This window comes from Oncorhynchus kisutch, linkage group LG13 (genome assembly GCF_002021735.2).
Source record: "Oncorhynchus kisutch isolate 150728-3 linkage group LG13, Okis_V2, whole genome shotgun sequence".
NCBI lineage: Eukaryota > Metazoa > Chordata > Actinopteri > Salmoniformes > Salmonidae > Oncorhynchus > Oncorhynchus kisutch.
This window is the reverse complement of record NC_034186.2, coordinates 62828663-62852621: the sequence shown is the minus strand read 5'-3', so window position 1 is coordinate 62852621 and position 23959 is coordinate 62828663. Positions and strand designations below refer to the sequence as shown.

General features: G+C 45.7%; 1 protein-coding gene across 4 annotated transcripts; it reads left to right on the top strand.

Annotated features, from left to right (window-relative positions):
• gon4lb (gon-4 like b) lies at positions 1–23955 on the top strand. 4 transcript variants are annotated; one of them, XM_031786863.1, is made up of 31 exons: positions 1–109; positions 637–893; positions 1105–1197; positions 1846–2075; positions 2186–2260; positions 2398–2430; positions 2546–2596; positions 2731–2829; positions 2909–3025; positions 3364–3540; positions 4241–4448; positions 4980–5081; positions 5200–5240; positions 5324–5445; positions 12739–12952; positions 13142–13228; positions 13459–13651; positions 13832–13985; positions 14670–14820; positions 15156–15272; positions 15395–17536; positions 17718–17985; positions 18137–18297; positions 18462–18659; positions 20043–20186; positions 20277–20573; positions 20664–20786; positions 20910–21120; positions 22690–22999; positions 23088–23190; positions 23311–23955. In XM_031786863.1, the coding sequence occupies exons 1-31, from the start codon at positions 96–98 to the stop codon at positions 23428–23430; spliced, it is 6612 nt and encodes a 2203-aa protein (XP_031642723.1). In that variant the 5' UTR covers positions 1–95; the 3' UTR covers positions 23431–23955. The 4 variants fall into 4 exon arrangements, with proteins under 4 accessions (XP_031642723.1, XP_031642722.1, XP_031642721.1 ...); XM_031786862.1 differs by having other exon boundaries at positions 2398–2448; positions 4983–5081; XM_031786861.1 differs by having other exon boundaries at positions 2398–2448.
• Positions 23956–23959: the final 4 nt, after the last annotated feature.

Sequence of the window (23959 nt, the reverse complement as noted above, 5' to 3'; positions counted from 1 at the left end):
AATTAAGTGGGGATGGATTTATCTGTGACACGCGGGAAAGGGCGCTGTAAATTATTTTGAGATTTGCTTAGTTCGTTATCTTCTCATGGCACCAAATGCCTATTTCCGGGTAAGTGACACCAAGAAAGTTACTAAATGTGAAAGGTCAATGTACTGTCAACCTAGAAAAGTCGGGCGTCTAGTTCCGAGACACACAAACACACAAGGTTAGTTGTTGACAAATATACGTCGTTAGCCAGCAAGCTAATAACAACAACACAAGCTAGCTAGCTAACTACCCAAACAACTACTTCAGGGTCATTAGCGTGACTTGTGTCATGCGATTATTTTAGCTAGTAAGAAATGTTTTATATAGCTGTGATGACCTGGTTGTGTTTTTTTGTACTGCAACTGAGAAAGCGGCAACACTAGCCTGCTAACTTGGCTAGATAATAACAGCTAGCTAGATAGTAGCTTGGATTACACACATGGGACACATTCGTTAGCTGTTTTACTCGGCTATGTATATTTTGTCTAGCTAGTAACAACTGCAAATATTTCATCATATTGTCATATTCTATGACCGAGTATATTTTACTGTCTGCTAACGTTAGCCCCCTCATGTAACTGTAACGTTAAACTGTTGTGTTCTTTCAGGCCTCGAAGCATGAAAGCCCAGAAACGCAAATCGAGCACCCCAGAACCACTGCCCATGCGTTCTAAAGCCTTGAAGAGGGATGAGACAACCTGTGCCCCTCAGGTCTCCAATGGTGGTCCACTCTGCACTCTCTCTGTTAACAGACATCTCTCCATTTCCACCCCGGCTAAGGGAAAGGGCTCTGGGATGACGGTCACAGATGGGCTGTCACCAATGAGACACTCTCCCAGGTTCAAGCAGAGGACAATTTCTTCAGGTACGAGGGATGAGAAAAGGAAGGGGGAATGGAGAACTAGAGAGAGGGATGACAAGTAGCACATAGTGTGTTGCTGAGATATGAAGGGATGTTGGAGTTTATGTGCAAGGGCTTTTCATTGGTTTTACATATATTGGTTTACATGCTTCAGTGGTGGGAATGTGATCAACTCCTATCTCATTGTGAAATCTTTGTTTTGTATCTGCTGCAGGCCAGTTTAAGAATGGGGAAGATTGTCAGCTATCTCCCAGCCCCTCTGAGGCAGAGGAGGACGACACAGAACTGGGCCTGGTAATTACCTTAGGTGAGCTTCTCAACTCTGCTTCTTGTGACACGCCGATTTAAACAAGAACAATTTCCAACCCCCCCCAGACAACCCTCAGATATCATATTCATAACTGCAATAATTTCTCTTCACCTTATGGCGAAATTAGTATAATTGCAAGAAATTAGGTGTAAAGCTGAATTTCTTTTCTCTGCCCTGTGGCAATTTTTTAAAAGATTAGCATGAAATTAGTTATTAAATTGCTACATATTCTCTCTTCCCAATGACAAAATATGTAGAATTGCAGCAAACTTGCTTTCCAAACTTCTTGGCAAAATGCTTTCACACCCCTTGGCAAAATGTGTGGAATTTAGGGAAATTAGCTCTCCACTGTCAAGAGGGGGAGCTGCGAAAATGTTTTGCTCCCAACAATTTTACATAGGGCCCCCAAAAGTCTAGGGCTTGCTCTGACTACATGTGTGGTTATGGATGTTGGTATGCAGACCCGCGAGCCACTGCAGCCCCTCATGATGAGTTCAGATTTATTCTGGCCCTCACCCCCATCAAAGTTGCTTATCCCTTCTCTGTGGACATACCCACCATTTTGGAAACACTGAATCAGATTTCTATTGTATGAGAATTGGGTTTCTGTTTTGATGTGCACAAATTCATTACTTCTGTCTGAAGATGGAGAGGATTGTGGGGGCCAGAGGCTGTCAACGAGGAAGCACGGCTCGAAAATGAAGAGCACTTTAGACAATGGGCAGGAAGAGGGACACTCCGTGGCTGGAAAAAGGTTGTCGGAAGATTCATCCAGTGACAGTGAGGAAGATGAGTTTGAGCAGCTGGATATGGATCTGGAGAGGAAGTCACAGCAACACAACTTGACTTCCGTCAACGTACGGACCATCCTCCATGTGAGTTACCTGGAGTCTCAATCCGGGAAAAAGAGGGGTTAATGCTAACTGCTAAGTACTAATGTTAGTGTTGAACATTTTTGACTGACACCTGTGAATGTTGCCCTCAGGAGGTGATAACCAACGAGCACGTAGTGGCCATGATGAAAGCAGCCATCCAGGAGACGCAGGACTTACCCCTATTTGTGAGCGTCAACATACACAAGTTATACTGACAGTACAACTCAGAAATTGGTTGCTGATATCACTTGCAAGTTTTGAAAATAATTTATCTCTCCTCTGCTTGAATTCAATGTTTTTATCTTCTATTTGCATCCCTCAGGAGCCCAAGATGACCCGCTCCAGACTGAAGGAGGTGGTAGAAAGGGGGGTGGTGGGTTTCCAGTAACACAACTTGTAGCTAGCTACCTTTTAATATTCTGTCCTGGATTCATCTCAATAGTCTAATGTGGCTTCCTCTTCTCTTGCAGGGGATCCCCACCTGGAATATTTCTCCTATCAAAAGGGTCCTTGAAGTGAAGGTATGTCCCTGTCACACATAGTGCTAGTGTCATGTCAAATACTTTATTACTCCTCACTGTTGTTTCATCTCTGTTGCTTTCTCCCTCTATTTCACTCTTTCCCTCTCATCTCGCTCCCTGCTTCCTCTCCTCAGCCTCCCCAGTTTGTTGACATCCCTCTGGAGGAGGAGGAGGACTCCTCTGATGAAGAGTACTGCCCCGATGAGGATGAGGAGGATGAGACTACAGAGGAGGTGAGGAAGAGCATTTTCAATCAGTCAAAAGTGTGTGCTATGTGACTACGATGTCATGCCTGTGAAATTGTCGTTTCAGACGTTTTGGAGTGATGTGGACAGCACAGCCTCGTCCCCACGGTGTGCCCGAGGGGCGAGGCCCAGGACCCCTGGACACTCTGAGTGTGAAGAGGACAGATTTGACAGTCCCAGACAGGTAACATGCCACACCTCTGCATTTGGCCTTTGATTGAAAGTTATTGAAATAATTGGGGGGGAAAGAATGCAATTATTATTTTATCATTTTCTTTGTCACAAGTACAGTGAAATGCATTTCTTGACACCTCTAAACCTAACAATGCAGTAATCAATGCAAATGTAATACTAAAGATAACATAAGATAGAACAACAACAAACGAGAAATAGAAATAAGAATACAAGAAAGTAAGTTAACATACTATATACAGTGTCAGAGTTAACTGACTGAGTTAATATTTACAATGTGCACTGGATGAGTATGAGTGTACTGTAATGTTGGTCTTGGTTTATGTTTAGAAGTCAAGGCAGCCCAGACATCTGAGGGTGGAGACTGTTCCTATGGGGCCCCCTCCGCCCCCACCCTCCACTGGCCCCTCCCGGCCCCTCAGGCCCCAAGACTGCACCTTCCTGGAGAAGCTTCACGCAGTGGAGGAAGAGCTGGAACTCAGCCCCATCTGCACCGAATCCTTCCAGGTACTGAAACAGTTAAACTCTTAATGGGTTGCACTTCCGTCACTTAGTCACATCGTTGCCATTGTTATGAACTTTATACAGACACCACAGCCATATTGGTCCCTGACTGATGCCAAGTCATTTTGGACAGGGGCTAATGCCTATTTATTCTAAATTACACTACAGTGGCATGGAAATAGGATGACAGTGCTAAAGTAGGAAATAGTTAGTCAAAAACAACTTTTCCATCATTATGTCGTCGAACTTACTTTAGAGAGAGGGCAATGTTTCCATTAGCTAGCAAAGTTTGTCAAAAATAGCTAGCTAGCTAAAATTCAGTGCTGTCCCCTTAATCTCGGATAGTTAGCTAAAGTTATACTGCATCTAAAGTCAATCTGGGGACATCACAATTATGACAAAGGTTTTCTTACTAATTATTTGCCTCCTTTTGAAATGTCATAGGGTTTTCAAGCAACTGTAATGCTCTTTTGATGAAGTCTTCATCACAGCCATTGGCAATGCATTGAGTAGAACGTTAATTCGGTCACCAGTCCTCAAGAGAATGTTCAAAACAATACTGTGACAAAACGTGCAACCCATGAATACTAGCAGACTATTCAGCTATACCAGGAAATCACCTGACTCGTATCATGAAACTATTCAGCCATATCAAGACAAATGTGAATCTCTTTCTTCATTGGTTCCATCTCTCTGTTTCCAGCCTCTGACTGGAGGTGCAGGGTCTAGCCTGGTGGCGTGTCGTACCCGCTCCAAACGGACCCTGAGGAACGTGCCCCTGGGCAAGCTGGAGGCGGAGCTACATGCCCCTGACATCACTCCTGACATGTACGACTACAGCTTGGCCCTGGAGGACCGCGACTGGAGCGAGTGGCTGCAGGGCCTCATGACATCCGACATGGAGAATGAAGGTTAGGATTCAAATAAAGGGATGATGAGGGAGGATTCAAGGATGGGTGGTGTACTATTGAAATTGAATGGTCCAACCATGTAGAAACCAATGCAACAGGATTTTTCATCATTCTCAAAAATGGGTAATGAATTCAGTTTTTCCTGGAGCAAATACTTAATTAGTGAAATACACAAAAAGTTGGCACTCCCCCAAACACAAAAGTGTGAAGCAGGTAGACTTGAGACAGATGGAGCTGCATTTAACCTGTGTGTGTGTACACATTTTACGGGAGATGTGTGTGTTGTTGGTTTAATTGTTCTCTGTTTGCTCTGTCATGTTTTGCTTATTTTGACTTTGCCCCCCACTGCTCTGCTCCTGTTTGTCTCCCGCACTCTGCCTCATCTTTCCCGTTTCGTCTTCACTGGTTATGGTTGTGTGTGTTGACAGCCATTTTACCCTTAGGCCATATACCTTTCTTCACTTTACAACAGTTTAAAATAACAGTTTTTCTGTCTCTCTCGCGACCTCCGCCTTCTCTTTTCTCTCTCAGAAGAGGGTGATGATGATGACGACCCAGAGTATAATTTCCTGGAGGATCTGGATGAGCCTGACCGAGAGGACTACAGGAATGACCGGGCCGTACGCATCACCAGTGAGTCTCTGTAATAATGTTTCCATACATCAACCCTAACCATATATATATATATATATATATAATTACATTTTGCTCAAGGGGAAAAATCAACCAAACTATTTTCTTTCTCTTTCAGAAAAGGAAGTGAACGAGCTATTGGAGGAGCTTTTCGAGACGGTGAGGATTATGGGATCATATCTGCAAGTCTCTCTCTTAAAAAAAAATCTATTTTCTGAATCTCACTCTTTTTACCCCTTCAGTTCCAGGATGATGAGCTAATAGTGAATGGACAGGATGACGATGGGCATGAAGAAGATGAAGAGAGGGAGGAAGCTGCTCCACCCCTGAGTGCTCCGCAATTCAACGTTCCACAAGCCATTCGGTATGATTCCACCCTGACCCTCTCCCTATTTCTCTCTGGAAAGAAAGGGCTTTCAAAAAGTGTACTGCCAACCCAGTAAGTAAGTAGCCCTGAGCTGGAACAGCTTGTAGGAGCAGATCTCCTGTTTCTGTAGCATGAGGCAGCTTGATGTACAAGTAGACCCCCTGGACAGGACACTAGTCTAACCCAATCTATCTCCTTATTGCTGAGTGCCAAGCAGAGGCGCATTGGTTCCCATTTTTACAGTCTTGACTCGGCCGGGGATCGAACTCCCAACATTCCGATCTCAGAGTGGACACTAACCACAAGGTCACTGAGTTGGTCCACCAACCCAGTACCTCATATTAATAATGATATAGAGCTTTTAATGTGGCGCAAACAACCAGATGAAGCAACTAGACTTTTGAGATGCGCTAAATGACAACTGTTTCATAAAATAGCATTATGATTAGCCAAATAATCCATTGCTTCCTGGTCCTCCTTGAGTCAACAGTGCTATCTATCCCAGAACTGAATCGATGTGAATGTGTGACCGTTTAGCTCACCCTTGCTTTTTTCTACAAACACGGTCCTCCTCTTGTTGACTTTGTGCTGGTTGGTGAGCCAAATTGGCCATCTGTCGTATGTGTTATGAACAACTGCAGGATGCGTGACTGCAGCCACTCATGCGGTTTTATTTTTATTTATTTTTTAAATTTCACCTTTTATTTAACCAGGTAGGCCAGTTGAGAAAAAGTTCTCATTTACAACTGCGACCTGGCCAAAAAAAAGCAAAGCAGTGCGACAAAAACAACACTGTTACACATGAGATAAACTAACATGTAGTCAATAACACAATAGAAAAATATGTATACAGTGTGTGCAAATGAAGTAAGGAGGTAAGGCAATAAATAGACCAATAGTAGCAAAGTAATTACAATTTAGGAATTTACACTGGAGTGATATACAGTTGAAGTCGTAAGTTTACATACGCCTTAGCCAAATACATTTAAACTCAGTTTTTCACAATTCCTGACATTTATTCCTAGTAAGAATTCCCTGTCTTAGGTCCGTTAGGATCACCACTTTATTTTAAGAATATGAAATGTCAGAATAATAGTAGAGAGATTTATTTATTTCAGCGGGGGGGTGCGGGGGGTGCAGAGCTGTTGGTTGGGGTAGCCAGGTGGAAAGCATGGCCATCTGTAGACATATACTTCTTGAAATCCTCTATTATTGTGGATTTATCAGCGGTGACAGTGTTTCTTAGTCTCAGTGCAGTGGGCAGCTGGGAGGAGGTGCTTTTATTCTCCATGGACTTTACAGTGTCCCAATTTTGGGAATTAGTGCTGCAAGATGCAAATTTCTGCTTGAAAAAGCAAGCCTTTGCTTTCCTAACTGACTGTGTGTATTGGTTCCTGACTTCCCTGAAAAGTTGCATATCGCGGGGACTATTTGATGCTTGTGCAGTACGCCACAGGATATTTTTGTGCTGGTCAAGGGAATTCAAGTCTGGAGTGAACCAAGGGCTATATCTGTTCTTAGTTTAAAAAAAAATGAAACGGGCATGCTTATTTAAGAAGGTGAGGAAAGCACTTTTTAAAGAGCAAACAGGCATCCTCCACTGACGGGATGAGGTCAGTGTCCTTCCAGGATACCCCGGCCAGGTCGATTAGAAAGGCCTGCTCGCAGAAGTGTTTTAGGGAGTGTTTGAAGTGATGAGGGGTGGTCATTTGACCGCAGACCATAATGGACGCAGGTAATGAGGCAGTGATCGCTGAGATCCTGGTTGAAAACAGCAGAGGTGTATTTGGAGGGCAGGTTGGTCAGGATGATATCTATGAGGGTGCCCATGTTTACAGATTTGGGGTTGTACCTAGTAGGTTCTTGGATAATTTGTGTGAGATTGAGGGCATCTAATTTAGATTGTAGGACGGCCGGAATGTTGAGTATATCCCAATTTAGGTCACCTAGCAGTACGAACTCTAAAATCAAAATCAAATCAAATTTTATTTGTCACATACATGGTTAGCAGACGTTAGTGCGAGTGTAGCGAAATGCTTGTGCTTCTAGTTCCGACAATGCAGTAATAACCAACATGTAATCTAGCTAACAATTCCAAAACTACTACCTTATAGACACAAGTGTAAGGGGATAAAGAATATGTACATAAAGATATATGAATGAGTGATGGTACAGAGCGGTATAGGCAAGATACAGTAGATGGTATTGAGTGCAGTATATACATATGAGATGAGTATGTAAACAAAGTGGCATAGTTAAAGTGGCTAGTGATACATGTATTACATAAGGATGCAGTAGATGATATAGAGTACAGTATATACGTATACAAATGAGATGAATAATGTAGGGTATGTAAACATTATATAAGGTAGCATTGTTTTAAGTGGCTAGTGATATATTTTACATCAATTCCCATTATTAAAGTGGCTGGAGTTGAGTCAGTGTCAGTGTGTTGGCAGCAGCCACTCAATGTTAGTGGTGGCTGTTTAACAGTCTGATGGCCTTGAGATAGAAGCTGTTTTTCAGTCTCTCGGTCCCAGCTTTGATGCACCTGTACTGACCTCGCCTTCTGGATGATAGCGGGGTGAACAGGCAGTGGCTCGGGTGGTTGTTGTCCTTGATGATCTTTATGGCCTTCCTGTGACATCGGGTGGTGTAGGTGTCCTGGAGGGCAGGTAGTTTGCCCCCGGTGATGCGTTGTGCAGACCTCACTACCCTCTGGAGAGCCTTACGGTTGTGGGCGGAGCAGTTGCCGTACCAGGCGGTGATACAGCCCGACAGGATGCTCTCGATTGTGCATCTGTAGAAGTTTGTGAGTGCTTTTGGTGACAAGCCGAATTTCTTCAGCCTCCTGAGGTTGAAGAGGCGCTGCTGCGCCTTCTTCACGATGCTGTCTGTGTGGGTGGACCAATTCAGTTTGTCTGTGATGTGTACGCCGAGGAACTTAAAACTTACTACCCTCTCCACTACTACTTACTACCCTCTCCACTACTCCACCATCGATGTGGATAGGGGGGTGTTCCCTCTGCTGTTTCCTGAAGTCCACAATCATCTCCTTAGTTTTGTTGACGTTGAGTGTGAGGTTATTTTCCTGACACCACACTCTGGGGGCCCTCACCTCCTCCCTGTAGGCCGTCTCGTCGTTGTTGGTAATCAAGCCTACCACTGTTGTGTCGTCCGCAAACTTGATGATAGAGTTGGAGGCGTGCGTGGCCACGCAGTCGTGGGTGGAGAGGGCTCAGAACGCACCCTTGTGGGGCCCCAGTGTTGATGATCAGCGGGGTGGAGATGTTGTTGCCTACCCTCACCACCTGGGGGCGGCCCGTCAGGAAGTCCAGTACCCAGTTGCACAGTGCGGGGTCGAGACCCAGGGTCTCGAGCTTGATGACGAGCTTGGAGGGTACTATGGTGTTAAATGCAGAGCTGTAGTCAATGAACAGCATTCTCACATAGGTATTCTTCTTGTCCGGATGGGTTAGGTCTGTGGACCTATTTGGGCGGTAAGCAAATTGGAGTGGGTCTAGGGTGTCAGGTAGGGTGGAGGTGATATGGTCCTTGACTAGTCTCTCAAAGCACTTCATGATGACGGAAGTGAGTGCTACGGGGCGGTAGTCGTTTAGCTCAGTTACCTTAGCTTTCTTGGGAACAGGAACAATGGTGGCCCTCTTGAAGCATGTGGGAACAATAGACTGGGATAGGGATTGATTGAATATGTCCGTAAACACACCAGCCAGCTGGTCTGCGCATGCTCTTGAGGGCACGGCTGGGGATGCCGTCTGGGCCTGCAGCCTTGCGAGGGTTGACACGTTTAAATGTTTTCCTCACGTCGGCTGCAGTGAAGCATTCGGTTGCATGTTTTAGTTGCGGGCAGTGTCAGTGGCACTGTATTGTCCTCAAAGCGGGCAAAAAAGTTATTTAGTCTGCCTGGGAGCAAGACATCCTGGTCCGTGACGGTGCTGGTTTTCTTTTTGTAATCCGTGATTGACTGTAGACCGTAGATGGGGGGGCAATCAATTCCCATATGGTGTCCAGGGCACAGCTGGGAGCTGATGGGGGTCATTAACAAGAGGCAACAGTGAGGGACTTATTTCTGGAGAAGATGGATCTTTAAAAGTTGAAGCTCGAACTGTTTGGTCATAGACATGGATAGTATGACAGAACTCTGCAGGGTATCTCTGCAGTAGATTGCAATTCCGACCCCTTTAGCAGTTCTGTCTTGGATGGAAATGTTGTAATTGGGGATGGAAATGTCAGACTTTTTGGTGGCCTTCCTAAGCCAGGATTCAGACATTGCTAGGACATCAGGATTGGCGGAGTGTGATAAAGCAGTGAATAAAGCAAACTTAGGGAGGAGGCTTCTGATGTTAACATGCATGAACCCAAGGCTTTTACGGTTGCAAAGTCAGTAAATGAGACCACCTGGGTTAACCTCAACATCACCAGATGAGGGTACAGCTAAAGGCTATAAAAATGGTTGTCTAGTGCTTTTGGGAATAGAGAATAAAAGGAGCAGATTTCTGGGCGTGGTAGGATAGATTCAGGGCATAGTGTACAGACAAGGGTATGGTAGGGTGCGAATACAGTGGGGTTAAACCTAGGCATTGAGTGACGATAAGAGACATTGCATCTCTGGAGGCGCCAGTTAAGCTAGGTGCGGTCTCCGCATGTGTGTGGGGATGGGACAAGTGGGCTATCTGAGGCATGTTGATCAGGACTAGGGGCTCTGCAGAAAAATCTAACAATGAGAGCTGCCCTAAACAACAGTATACAAGGCATATTGACATTCGAGAGAGGCATAAAGCAATCACAGGTGTTGATTGGGAGAGCTAAGTAAGACAACAGGTGAGACAACAACGGGTAAACAGCTAAGACAACAACAACAGGTAAATGGCGATAAATGGGCAGAGAGGGTCAGTTAGCTACACACAGGGCCTGAGTTCGGGGCTGGGGCTGACAGATAAACAAAATGAAGTACAGTGTTAATGAACAGTCCAGCAGGCATCAGCTGTGTAGCCGAGTGAGCCTATCCATCTATGCCATTCTAGGAATCACTTGAAGTGACGTACACACACACACCAAGGCCTCCCTTCGGGACAGAGCAGCATAGGGGTGCTGTATCTGCTTGGGTAGGGAGGCAGAGAAATGCTCTGGGGTTTTCTCTTCCTCTGAAGTGTCAGGAGGTGGACAGAACTCAAAGTAGAGCTACAATCCACACTAACACACATTTGAGCTACAGCTACTCATACTAACAAAAGACACACACACCACTAACAAACTCACTTTGTGTCTCTCACACACATACACTCCCAGTGCGCCAGGTAGCTGGTTGGCACGTGCCTACTTTGATGTTTGAACTGTGACGTCTGTTGAGAGGTCTCTGTGTGTGCGACGTGCTGTTTTCAGGCCACTTCTCTGAGCTAATGAGAGCATTTTACTTCCTTCCAGCAACCCTCCACGCATGCACACGTTTGCGTCACTGTGTCCTGGTGTAATGGATGTCTCTAAATGTTAACGAGGCAGTATGACGTGCGGAGAGACAGACAGGTTTTTCCACACTATGGAGTAAGGGCTCTGTGACAGTGCTACCACTGATGACTCAGCAACATTAGGGAAAGTAGAGGAGGATAATAGAGGTGGGTAGAGAGGGTTAAGTCTCACCACTGTGATTTAAGTCTGCACAAGCGGAGTTAAGCTTTCGTCACATTCCAAAAGTTCAGTGCACAAAAGTATGTAGAGCTACCCAAATGAACCTCCATCAGATCCCCTTGTGTAGACTAGAGCCTTTTAAGCAGAATATTGCATAATCCAAACATATACTGAACAAGAATAAAAATGCAATATGTAAAGTGTTGGTCCCATGTTTCATGAGCTGAAATAAAAGATCCCAGAAATTTTCCATATGCACAATTTTTTTTTCTCTCTCAAATTGTGTGCACAAATTTGTTTACATCCCTGTTAGTGAGCATTTCTCCTTTGCCAAGATAATCCATCCACCTGACCAGTGTGGCATATCAAGAAGCTGATTAAACAGTATGAACATTACACAGGCGCCCCTTGTGCTGGGGACAATAAAAGGCCACTCTAAAATGTGCAGTTTTGTGTCACAACACAATGCCACAGATGTCTCAAGTTTTGAGGGAGCATGCAATTTGCATGCTGTCTGCAGCAATATCCCCCGGAGCTGTTACCAGTGAATTGAATGTTAATTTCTCTACCATAAGCTGCCTCCAATGTTGTTTTAGAGAATTTGGCAGTATGTCCAACTGGCCTCACAACCGCAGACCACATGTAACCACGTCAGCTCAGGACCTTCAAATGCGGCTACTTCAACTGCAAGATCGTCTGAGACCAGCCAGCCAGACAGCTGGTGAAACTGACGAGTATTTCTGTCTGTAATAAAGCTCTTTTGTGCAGAAAAATGTATTCTGATTGGCTGGGCCTGGCTCCCCAGTGGGTGATGCCCACCCATGGCTGTGCCCCTGCCCAGTCATGTGAAATCCATAGATTAGGGCAGAATTAATTTATTTAAATTGACTGATTTCTTCTATGAACTGTCACTCAGTAAAATCTTTGAATTGTTGCATGTTGAGTTTTTATATTTTTGTTCAGTATAATTCCAGTCAAGGGTGTCTTCAGTCCCATCTCCCACATGGGCCACATGTACTGATATTTTTGGTGATAAAGCCTGCTAATTGACCATATTCAAATAACAGCTAGTGTCCAGAGGTTTGGGATGGAAAGAAGCCTGAAAGCAAGACGGCACAGCAGAGGTGTGCAGTGTCGGGAGTAGTCCTCCCTACGATCCTCAACAAGGCTACTCTTAAATTGTTATTAAAATGTGGTGTGCTTTCTGGCGCCACATGACTATCTTCGATTCACCCAATAGGTACCTAATTTTGGTAGTAGTGAAGGAGTAGCTGGCTAGCTACACCTAACGTTAATACGGAGTCCATAAACTGCAGTAGCTGAGCTCAAACGTCATCCGAGCCCTACTATGGAGAAGCCACACAGACGGGAGGGACAGTGAGACACCTTGATGACACAGTGCTGCCTGCCTGCCATCTTTGCTTGCTCTCCCCTTACGACCACCTTCCTCCGATGACCACTCAAGCCATGAACTTTCCCCACCCTCTCAGGACCTTCCATCTCATGAATGATGTTTTTCTAAATTGCTTGTCTTTTTTTAATGCTTTAAAGCACACTGAGATGATTTATGCAATGAAGTGCTGTATTATGTCATCAATATGATTATTATTCCCTTTTCTGACCCCTGCCCTCTGATCTCTGCAGGTTTCAGGAGCCACTGGCTAACATGCTAACAGAGAGGCGACGTACTGTGAGGGAGCAGATGGAGGCTCTGCAGCAGAGGAGAGCCCTCCAGGAGACCCCTGGTCGTTCCATCGTCACGGTATCACCCCCCATGGTGCTGCTGCCACCTCTGCCCTGCCCCGTCCTCACGCTCGACCACATCCAGAAACTCCAGCTGCAGCAGCAAGTCCAACAGGTAGATTGGCCTGCTCGTAAAATTTAACTGAGGATCTGAAGTTGGTGGTATATTACATTTCGATTTTCAAAGTTGCCTTATTATTGACACCAATAATTGTAATTATTTTCCAATTGTTTCAATATTGACACATGACACTGGTAGACTCACTGACAACCCCCCTTGCCTGTTTTGTCTGTCTCTGTTCAGCACATACAGCTGCTGACCCAGGTGCACCTGCTGTGCAGCCCTGTGGAGGCCTTGCACCACAAGGCCCACACCACCAAACAGTACCTGGTGAGTAACTGAGTCTCTCGCTCTCTCTGTCTCTCGCTCTCTCTGTCTCTCTCTCTCTCTGTGTCTCTCTCTCTCTGTGTCTCTCTCTCTCTCTGTCTCTCTCTCTCTGTCTCTCTCTCTCTGTGTCTCTCTCTCTCTCTCTCTCTCTCTCTCTCTCTGTCTCTCTCTCTCTCTCTGTATCTCTCTATCTATCTATCTCAAGTCCTAGTCTCTGTGTGCCTCCCACCCAGGAGGAGCTCCAGACGTTTGCCCAGCGTGAGGAGGCGATAAGGTCAGTCCGGGACCCAGGATTCAGCAGCATCTTTAGGGCCTGTAACCTCCAGGGGGCGCTGTCTCTGGTCCAGGAGCAGGAGAGCTCTGTCTCGCCATCCGCTCCTTCTCCTCCAACCCCCCCTGCCAGGCCTCAAACACGCTCTAACAATGGTAATGAACAGGGAGGTCTGGTGTGTGTGTGGTTCATATGTAATGTAAAGATGTGAGAATCTGAATTGTATGAACTAAAGATGGTATTGATAGCCTGTGTGTGTAGTTGTTTTGTGTTATCTATGTGTGTCAGAGGGTGAGTTTTGTGAATTGCTGGTAAGTGTTTGGTTGTCCCTGCAGTGCGTACATACCCTCTGCTGCATGCTGAGACGGCCTGGCTGCTCGCCACCCGCTCCGTCTTCCTCTACCCAGAGCTCCTGCCTCACTGCAGCCTGGACCCCGCACTGCACCCTCCACGCACCAAGAACAACTTCTACACACGCGGAGAGGACAGGTACACGTTTACACACACACACACACACACACGTTTACACATGCTGCACGTCCTGTGTGGGGACACAACCTCCACAGGAGCTCATGTTCACAAACAACAACAAACTTTTAAAAAACATTACTCATTTTACACACTGGTCAAAAATAGCCATGCCAAACGTGAGTATTTTGTCAGTGAGTGCCTGCTCAGTATTGAGCTGAATATTAACACTTGAAGGTGTGTTACCCTTTGCTAAAAAGAGGGTCTCTCTCTAGCTATCTCCAAACCCATTCAATGACCATTCACCGACATAGTTGGAAACCACTACACTACAGAAACTGATGCAAGTGTTATCAGCAAGGAGTAACCCAAGTTTTACAGATATTCATTGCATGTATTCGAATTTCCAAAAAAAGCCATTCATGAGAACATATATTCTCTGTTGTTGATACAGCACTAACTGCATGTGTCAAAGATCACTGTTTCTATCAGTTTTTCAACCACAGACCTTTCGCATGTAAGGTGAACGTGATAACCATTACACTCCAGAAACTGCTACATTAATTACCAGCAAGGAGTAAACCGCATTTTACAAATATTTATTGTCATCTTTACTACTACAACCAAGCATCAAATTTCTCCTCGCATGTTTGAATGTTAGACTTAAGACTAGATATTTACTCGCAATGTGGATTTTTGTTCCAGGCTCATTGTACTTGGGCTGAAGCACTTCAGCCAGACAGAGCTCCCCTACCAGCTCATGTGTCGCTACCTCATCCGTACCAAGAAGCAGGACCAGCTACGCTCCCGTGTCAAGGAGCTGTGTGGCCACAAGGCATCTGACAACGCTATCAAGGTGTGGACCTCACAACTCATTGATGCTTATCACAGTCTTTCTCAATGTTTTGATCATGCCTTGATGTTATCTCCTGCCCATGGAGCAGTGCCATTGGTTCAGGTCTTACCCTCCATCCCGGTGGGAGCCCCCCTCTTTGTGATGCAAATGAGTCCCAATCAAACAGAGAAAAAAACACCCTACCGGGCACCGTTTCGCAAACTGCTGCCCATCCAACCAGCTACCCCAAAGCCATCACCCCCACCCCCCTTGTTTGCTCTTCCAACAGAGAATGGTGGTACTCCACTACACCTATTTCCATGTTGGTCTTTATCTGTTATTTTCTTCTCTCTCAGTTGTACTGTCAGCACAACATAGTTCCTGCCATGCAGGAGACTTGTAGCAGGGTGATGCCAGGGGAGGAGCGCCCCCCAGTGGAGAGAGAGATGTCCGTCATGCCCAACTGGCTACGGGTACAAACTCACCTACCACCACTCTCAGTATTTACTTATCAGAGAAAATGTCATTCTCCATTTTACTTCCCTATTACTACTAATAGGTACTAATTCCTATGTAAATTGTTTCTCCTCTACAGAAGAGTCTACCCTTCATCCACAGGGCGGTGATGGAGTATAATAAACCACATGGGAAATCCCCATCCAGAATACCTCCACCTCCTCCAGCACCTCCTTACACTTTCGCCAATGGGACGCGATATCCCCCATCTCTCCCTAGAAATGTCATCCTACGCCTACACCCCTGCATGAACTACAAAGGCGAGCGCCCACCCATTGCCCCTAAACCTCGTCCCTTCTACGCTTTCACCCATTCTGCCCCGCTTACGCCCCTAGCCAAAGCCCTGCCAGATACACTCCGCTTTCTGGCCCATGTTCCTGGACCTATCCCCTCACAAGGGGTCATCCTATTGGCCAAGGCCCCCAGCACTCCAATCCGGAGGGCCCTGCCATTGTCCCAGGCTCCTGTCACTCCTGCCCATGGAGCAGTGCCATTGGTTCAGGTCTTACCCTCCATCCCGGTGGGAGCCCCCCTCTTTGTGATGCAAATGAGTCCCAATCAAACAGAGAAAAAAACACCCTACCGGGCACCGTTTCGCAAACTGCTGCCCATCCAACCAGCTACCCCAAAGCCATCACCCCCACCCCCCTTGTTTGCTCTTCCAACAGAGAATGGTGGTACTCCCTCATTGGTCACTAACTCAGCCCATCGTGCCTGTGCTGCTCCAAGATTGGCCAAGCGGCCCTCACACTCCACCCCTTCCCACCAGGACACTCAGGCTAAGACCAGAGCAGCGCTCGCCCGTACTCTGACCAGGCCCCTCCTGCCTGCCCCACCCAGCTTGGAAGTTTCCATGAACTATCCCCCCACACCCCCTGATAGCAGGCTCCAGCTAAAGTCTAGCCCTGTGTTCTTCTCTCATACGCCCTCCCCTCCCCTTAGCATCAAAACCAGCCCTATGAACCCCTCCCTCGACAATCAGAACAGCACCTGGGGGCAACCAATTCATGCAGAGGTCAAAGATGAAGTTGGGTTTGACCCATCCTTAACCTATTCCCAGAACCTTTCTGGATACACTCCGAACATTACTAATACAGACACTTTCACACTCCAGTCTAGCAGCTCCCATGATATTATGTCTCCGTCAATCATCCAGAGCCTCTCAGCCCCTAAGAATGACCAGTATGTACTGGTACAAACTGCGACCCATGGTTCTATGCAAATGCTATGGGTGCCCAAAAACTGCCTGGTCTCAAACGGGTCCGTGTCATCCAATGCTTCAGAGAATGGGTTTCACCGGTCTGAAAGCCTCCCGTTTGGTCTGTCGCCTGCACCCCAACACAATATTACTGGGTTAACGAATGGCATACCTTCCTGCCTCTCGCCACTCACCACTTTACCTAATGGCACAATGGGCTACCAGCAGGCACTGAGTGTCCGGTTGCCCAGCAACAGTGTTCTGACTAGCGGATATGCTTCCGGGTCGAGTTTAGAGGAGCAGCTGCACCGATTGGTGGAGGGATTACGGGAAGAGGGGGAGCTGGAAGAGAAGGAGGGATGGGGGGATGTGGAGGGTCCTCTCCTGACACTTTCTGAGTCACCCTCTGGAAGCCCCTGCTCCAGCCTGGAAAGCCATGCTGATGCCCTGGAGAGAATGGTGGTTGGTGAAATGGAGGGAGGGGAGGATGGGGTGGAGAATAACAAGATAGGGGGAGAAGAAGAGAGGAGAGAGGTGGGGCTAGAGAGGTGGTGCATGGCAGCTACATCAACGCATATACCTGACATGCCACCTGAGGGAAATAGTGGTGAAGAGGATGAGAGAAGGGAAGAAGAGGAGGGAGATTGTGGTGTGCATGGCATGGGCATGCTGAGTGGAAGGACTGTAGCACAGGAACAAACTGGAGGAGGAGGAGAGAAGAATGGTGGAGAAGAGGGTGACCAAAGAGAAGGAGACAGTGGAAGAGGGGGAGAGGAGGAGAGAAACGGAGAGCAGGGTGAAGATGGAAAGGGAAGTGGAGAGGGGGAAGAAGAGGGAGAAAGAGATGGAGGACCAAATGGAGGAGGAGAGAAGGATGGAGAGAAAGACGGGGATGGAGAGCAGGAGAGGCAAGGGGAGGAGGAGGAAGAGGAAGATTTTGATGACCTGACTCAGGATGAAGATGAAGAGGAAGTGATGTCATCAGCCTCAGAGGAGTCTGTTCTCTCAGTGCCCGAGCTGCAGGTACGTAACTTAAAAGTTTAAGTCTGAATTTTTTGCCATGAAAGTAGCGTACCTGTTCAGACAGCTAGCACATGTTTCTATTTTTACAAGATTCTACCTTAATATATCTAGAAAGTTAAGAATAGTTTCTTCATTAGTTCTCCTTAAGCCTGCTAACGGTCGCCCACCATCTATCCCACAGGAGACCATGAAGAAGCTGACATGGCTGGCCTCAGAGGGGAGGCTGTGTGACTCTGAGGAGGACAACTCTCCAAACTCCCCCACCTCACCCAACTCCCCCGTCTCCCAGAACTCCCAGGAGGAAAACTCTGAGGAGGAGGAGGGGCCCACCAAGGGGGAGGGGCTGGAGTCTGGAGACGGCGGGGTCAGTAAGGTCCCTGGAGAGGAGGACGTGCCCCCTGGGGAGGGAACCCCCAGAGCCAGTGGGAAGGGAGCTGGACGTGGCAGAGGTCAGTCTCAGGTCTAGGGGTGATGGAGACCCACTACAAAATGTTTTCATGGTTATCAGAAATGGTCTACTAAGTATTCACTTCCATATAAGTACTAATTTGAATCCTTGTTTTGTATCTTCGCTCTTTTCCTGTGGTTGGGTACCCTCAGGGCGAGGCAGGCCTCCTCGCAGTCTGAGGCGTAGTCGTCGTCCGGAGAGGGACAGTAAGGATACGTCCAAGCTGCTGCTGCTCTATGACGACCACATTCTAGACAACGACCCCCTCAGAGAGAGCAAGGACATCGCCTTTGCACAGGCCTACCTCAACAGGGTAAGGAACAAAAATTGATTGTGTTTTTTGTAAAGTGGATTTTTGGATCTCGGGTAGCATACTCTAAATGACATACTTCAAAACAAGTTGCAAAGCATTAGTAGCAGTTATCCAATAAAAAGAAAAGGTTAACTTTAACTCTCGAACCCGGCTTCCTCTCTCAGGTGCGGGAAGCCCTTCAGGGCGTACCTGGTAAGGTGGAGGAGTTCTTGGGGCTGCTATATGAGTTTGAGCAGGAGGGTGAGGGGCGCAGCGCAGTGGAGCTCTTCTCCCAGCTCCGTCCTGTCCTGGGGGAATGGCCAGACCTCCTCAGAGACTTTGCGGCCTTCCTCCTCCCAGAGCAGGCTTTGGAGTGTGGTCTGGTAAGGATGACATCACAGCCATTTTCATAGATGCTTATTAAGGATCAGGCCCAATGTAACAGAGTGTTCATTAGAGGTCGGCCAATGATGATTTTTCAACGCCTATAGCGATTATTGGAGGACCAAAATGAGCCGATACCGATTAATCGGACCATTTTTATATATTTTTGTAATAATGACAATTACAACAATACTGAATGAACAATGAACATGTATTTTAACTTAATATAATACATAAATAAAATCTATTTAGTCTCAAATAAATAATGAAGCATGCTCAATTTGATTTAAGTAATGCAAAAACACATGTGTTGGAGAAGAAAGTAAAAGTGCAATATGTGCCATGTAAAAAAGCTCAAGTTTAAGTTCCTAGCTCAGAACATATGAAAGCTGGTGGCTCAATATTCCCAGTTATTCAATATTTCCAGTTAAGAAGTTTTAGGTTGTAGTTATTATAGGAATTATTATTATTATAGCAACTATTTCTCTCTATACCATTTGTATAACATATACCTTTGGCTATTGGATGTTCTGAATCAAGCATTGCGAAGAGCTGCTGGCAAACACAGTAAAGTTTGAATAAATTCTTATGAGCCTACTGCCGCCTACCACTGCTCAGACAAACTGCTCTATCAAATATCAAATCATAGACTTAATTATAATGTAATAAACACAGAAATACGAGCCGTTGGTCATTAATATGGTCAAATCCGGAAACTTTAATTTAAAAAACAAAACGTTTATTCTTTCAGTGAAATACGGAACCATTCTGTATTTTATCGAACGGGTGGCAACCCTAAGTCTAAATATTGCTGTTACATTGCACAACCTTCAATGTTGTCATAATGTTGTCATAAAATTCTGGCAAATTAGTTCGCAACTAGCCAGGCGTCCCAAAATGTTGCATATACCCTGACTCTGCGTGCAATGAACGCAAGAGAAGTGATACATTTCCTAGTTAATATTGCCTGCTAACATGAATTTAAATTAAAAAAATATGCAAGCTAAATTTTTTTTACTTCTGTGTATTGATTTTAAGAAAGGCATTGATGTTTATGGTTAGGTACATTCGTGCAACGATTGTGCTTTTTTCGCGAATGCGCATTTGTTAAATCATCCCCCGTTTGGGGGGGAAGTAAACTGTGATTCGATGATAAATTAACCGGCACCGCATTGATTATATGCAACGCCAATTGTTATGAAAACTTGAAATCGGCCCCAATTAATCGGCCATGACCTCTAGTGTTGATATATAATTATAATTATGTTCAACAAAATTATTATTTGTCTTGTAGCCAAACACATTGTAGTGAATCTGCAAAGTTCTCACTGCTGAAAAAGCCATTAATACTCTTCGACTATGATGTTTTATGTCCTGTCCAGTTTGAGGAGCAGCAGGCATTTGAGCGGAGTCGACGCTTCCTGAGGCAGCTGGAGATTAGTTTTGGGGAAAACCTTTCTCACTACCAGAAAATCGTACGTGCTCTGCAGGGGGGACCTGGCCTCAGTCCTGCCAGCATTGAGGAGGTATGGCAATATTCTACACCATTCACATTAGTTGTCAGCACAGTAAACCAATGTTAAATCACCATGGTAATCCACCTCTGTTTTCTACAGCTTAAAGCACAGATGTCCTCCCTCCTGAAAGGCCACACCCACTTGCAAGGGGAATTCTGGGTATTCTTTGACGAGCTCCGCCCACCCTCAGCCCGTCCAGGGCAGTTTGAAGAGGCTTGTTGGCCAGAGGAGGTAGGGGGTGGAATAGACGGAGGCGAGGGTGTGGGCTTGGGGTCAGGGGGAGGGGCAAGTGGTGGTTTTGAAGAAGTGACCCTCCCTGATCTAGAGGAAGAAGAGATTCCACCAATGACAGGTCGCAGCCGGAGGAGAAAGATGGGTTCTCATGGCATCTACAAGGTTTGAGGAAATGTGGACTGTGTCGTTTTATTGATTTCTAATTGCATTTGCAATTATGATTCTGATTTGGCTGGTTGTCTTCCTTCACAGGAGTGTGATTGGCCAGAAAAGGACTGCTTCTGCCTCTGTCATGGTGCCAGCCATGGTGCCAGCCATGATGCCAAGCTTCGCAGACACAAGAGGAAAGGATGCTCTCGCTGCCATGGCAACAAGGTAGCCTCGTAGTCTAGTGTTTTGTTGTTCTAAACTGTCTGTGTGAATAAAATGGGTTATGGAGATATGGGTTATGGAGAACAGCATGTGGAGAACAGCATGTGACATACGGTCTTCGCTCAGGCTTCCGATGGCATCCCCAGGGCGATGAAGAGCCTTGACCCCTTGTACCCCACGGCAACCAGCCCCACAGCCAACCTCCACACTGAGACAGGCGGTGAGGAGAGGGAGGAAGAGAGGGAAGAGGAGAGGGAGGAAGATAAAGAGGAAGAGCAAGAGGTGGATGCTGAAGTAAAAGATGAAGTCAACAGTGGGGCCAACAGTCCACATCCTGGTAATAATTGCACTACCTATGCTGTATGAATTAAGGTTGTTGTCATTATTTGGTCAAAAGCAACTAAAGTAAATCCGATCTACATATGCAATATGGCTGAAAATACATTGTAGGTTACCTATAGAATTAAAAACTTTAAAGTGCGACTGCCCCTAAAAAGCTATTTCTCATTTTGAAAACAGCATTGTGGCATCGATAAGAGTCATAAAGTCAGTCTTGTCCAAAACTGAGATTTGCGAGATGATAGGAAAAAATGGTATGTCACGGAATGAAGGGTATTGTTTTCCTTTTGGGTTTATTTCAATCCTGCCCACAGCTGTCAGCACCCAAGTAATCATCAATTCGGAGCGCAGCTGGATGCGACCTGATTTTAATGCCTATGGTCAATTATGTTTGACTTTCAGTATCCCTATCGACAATGTACATGGATAAAATGTTTGTCAATGCTGCCAAGTGTCTATGACTTAAACGTCAAACCAACTATACATTTTAGAATTGCTTATAGAAATATTGGAGGCATTTAATGAGACAACTAAAAGATGTGCAACGTAAGTAATTGTCCCATTTCCATTGTGTAATTCATTGACTGTCCCTAACTAGCTCCAGAGATGCTATTCAATGTCAAACCAATTTTGCCACGGTCGCGAAATAAGTAGGCCAGCACTATCTAGCCTAGACGACTTCAAGACCTGGTCAAGTTATCTATACTGAACCAAAATATGAACGCAACAATTTCAAAGATTTTACTGAGTTACATTTCATATTTTGAAATCAGTCAATTGAAATAAATGAATTAGGCCCTAATCTATGGATTTCACATGACTGGGAATACAGATATGCATCTGGTGGTCACAGATACCTTAAAAAAAAAAAAAGTAAGTGTGTGGATCAGAAAATCAGTCAGTATCTGGTGTGACCACCATTTGCCTCATGCAGCGCCACACATCTCCTTCACATAGAGTTGATCAGGCTGTTGATTGTGGCCTGTGGAATGTTGTCCCACTCTTCAATGGCTGTGTGAAGTGGCTGGATATTAGTGGGAACTGAACATGCTGTTGTACACGTCGATCCAGAGCATCCCAAATATGCTCAATGGGTGACATGTCTGGTGAGTATACAGGTCATGAAAGAACTGGGACATTTTTAGCTGCCAGGAATTGTGTACAGATCCTTACAACATGGGACTGTGCATTATCATGCTGAAACATGAGGTGATTGGGGCGGATGAATAACACGACAATGGGCCTTAGGATCTCGTCACGGTATCTCTGTGCATTCAAATTGCCATTGATCAAATGCAATCGTTGTCCGTAGCTTATGCCTGCCAATACCATAAACCACAGCCACCGTGGAACACTGTTCACAACGTTGACATCAGTAAACCGCTCGCCCACACAACGCCATACACGTGGTCTGTGGTGGTGAAGGCCAGTTGGACAACTCTTGTTTGGCATCAGTCATGATTGCTGCATTTCTGAACGAGACAAAACACTAGAGTCAAATCAGGAAGTTCAGCCACCCTTTAAACTCTTTCACACGTTGCAGATAAACAACCATTATGCTTTTCAGAAAAGCAAGGAGCCCCTTCATGGGAGGGTCCTGAGGAAGGTTCACTCCCCCTCACTGAGAAGGAGGATGATGAGGATGATGAGGAAGAGTGGAAAGATGGGGAGAGAGAAAACAGCCCCTTGCCAAAGAGGAGTAAGGGGGATGGAGAAGGCTCGGGGGTGTCTGATTGCCCCCCAACAGCCTTTAGCGGGGAGATGGAGAACCCCCTGACCCCCCTGCAGCATTGTCCCAGCCCCTCTTCCGATCCCCCGGTGTGTGCCAAAAACATCTCCCTCACTGCCAGTGGGGAGAAGGTCATACTCTGGACAAGGTGAGAAAGACGAGCCTGAAAATGTTTGGTATTTGTTTAATGTTTTAAAATGTTTTTTGTTAGAGTGATAATCCTCTTTGGGTTACAGGGAGGCTGACCGTGTCATTCTAACCACCTGTCAGCAGCAAGGTGCCAATCAGAGTACTTTCCAGGCAATTTCCACCCAACTTGGCAATAAGACACTCAATGAGGTGAAGGTTGTTTTTTTGTAACCGAACTATAAAAAATCCAACAGTAATACACTTGTTGAAAAGTCTTGGCTTGTGAAATTAACCCTCGTCCACTGACTCTTTTATCTCTCTCTTGTCCAGGTGTCTCGGCGGTTTCGGGACTTGATGCGCCTGTTCCACACCGCTGCCCGCCAGGTCAACTTAGAGGACGAAGCTGTGACCACTGAACAGCAGACAGTCACAGATGAGGAGCAGGACTGAACTTGACAGAACCAACCCAAAAAGGACAGAACTAAATTCAGATACTTCAAAGGAGAGGAGCAGAGAAGATACTTGACTGCAGTATATTCATACTAACCAGTTCAAGGCTGGTGAAATCTGGAAGCAACATTGAGGGCATATGAATGCTTTTAATTAACTCATATCAGAATCATCTGAGCTGAAGCAACACCAGCAGCTCGAAAGATGGCAGCTTTTCCATTTTTACCAGAACCAATTTTGACAGTGAGCATTGTGTAACTGTACATCACTAATTTATTGAAAGAAATACACCCTTTGTCTAAAAGTTATCACTCAAATGCACTACTGAGGGACGAGGGAACATAGTCTCTTAGTGTGGCAACAGTTGAATAAATAATATAAATAGACATGGTGTTTAGTCCAATAATGTACATGTTTTTTTTTTAATACTTTTTTCAATTCCCTGAGTTGTGCATGTATATGCACCGTAATACTACCTGTACAAGAGTTATATATTTTATACAAAATAAACGTAATTTATCCGTTTGCC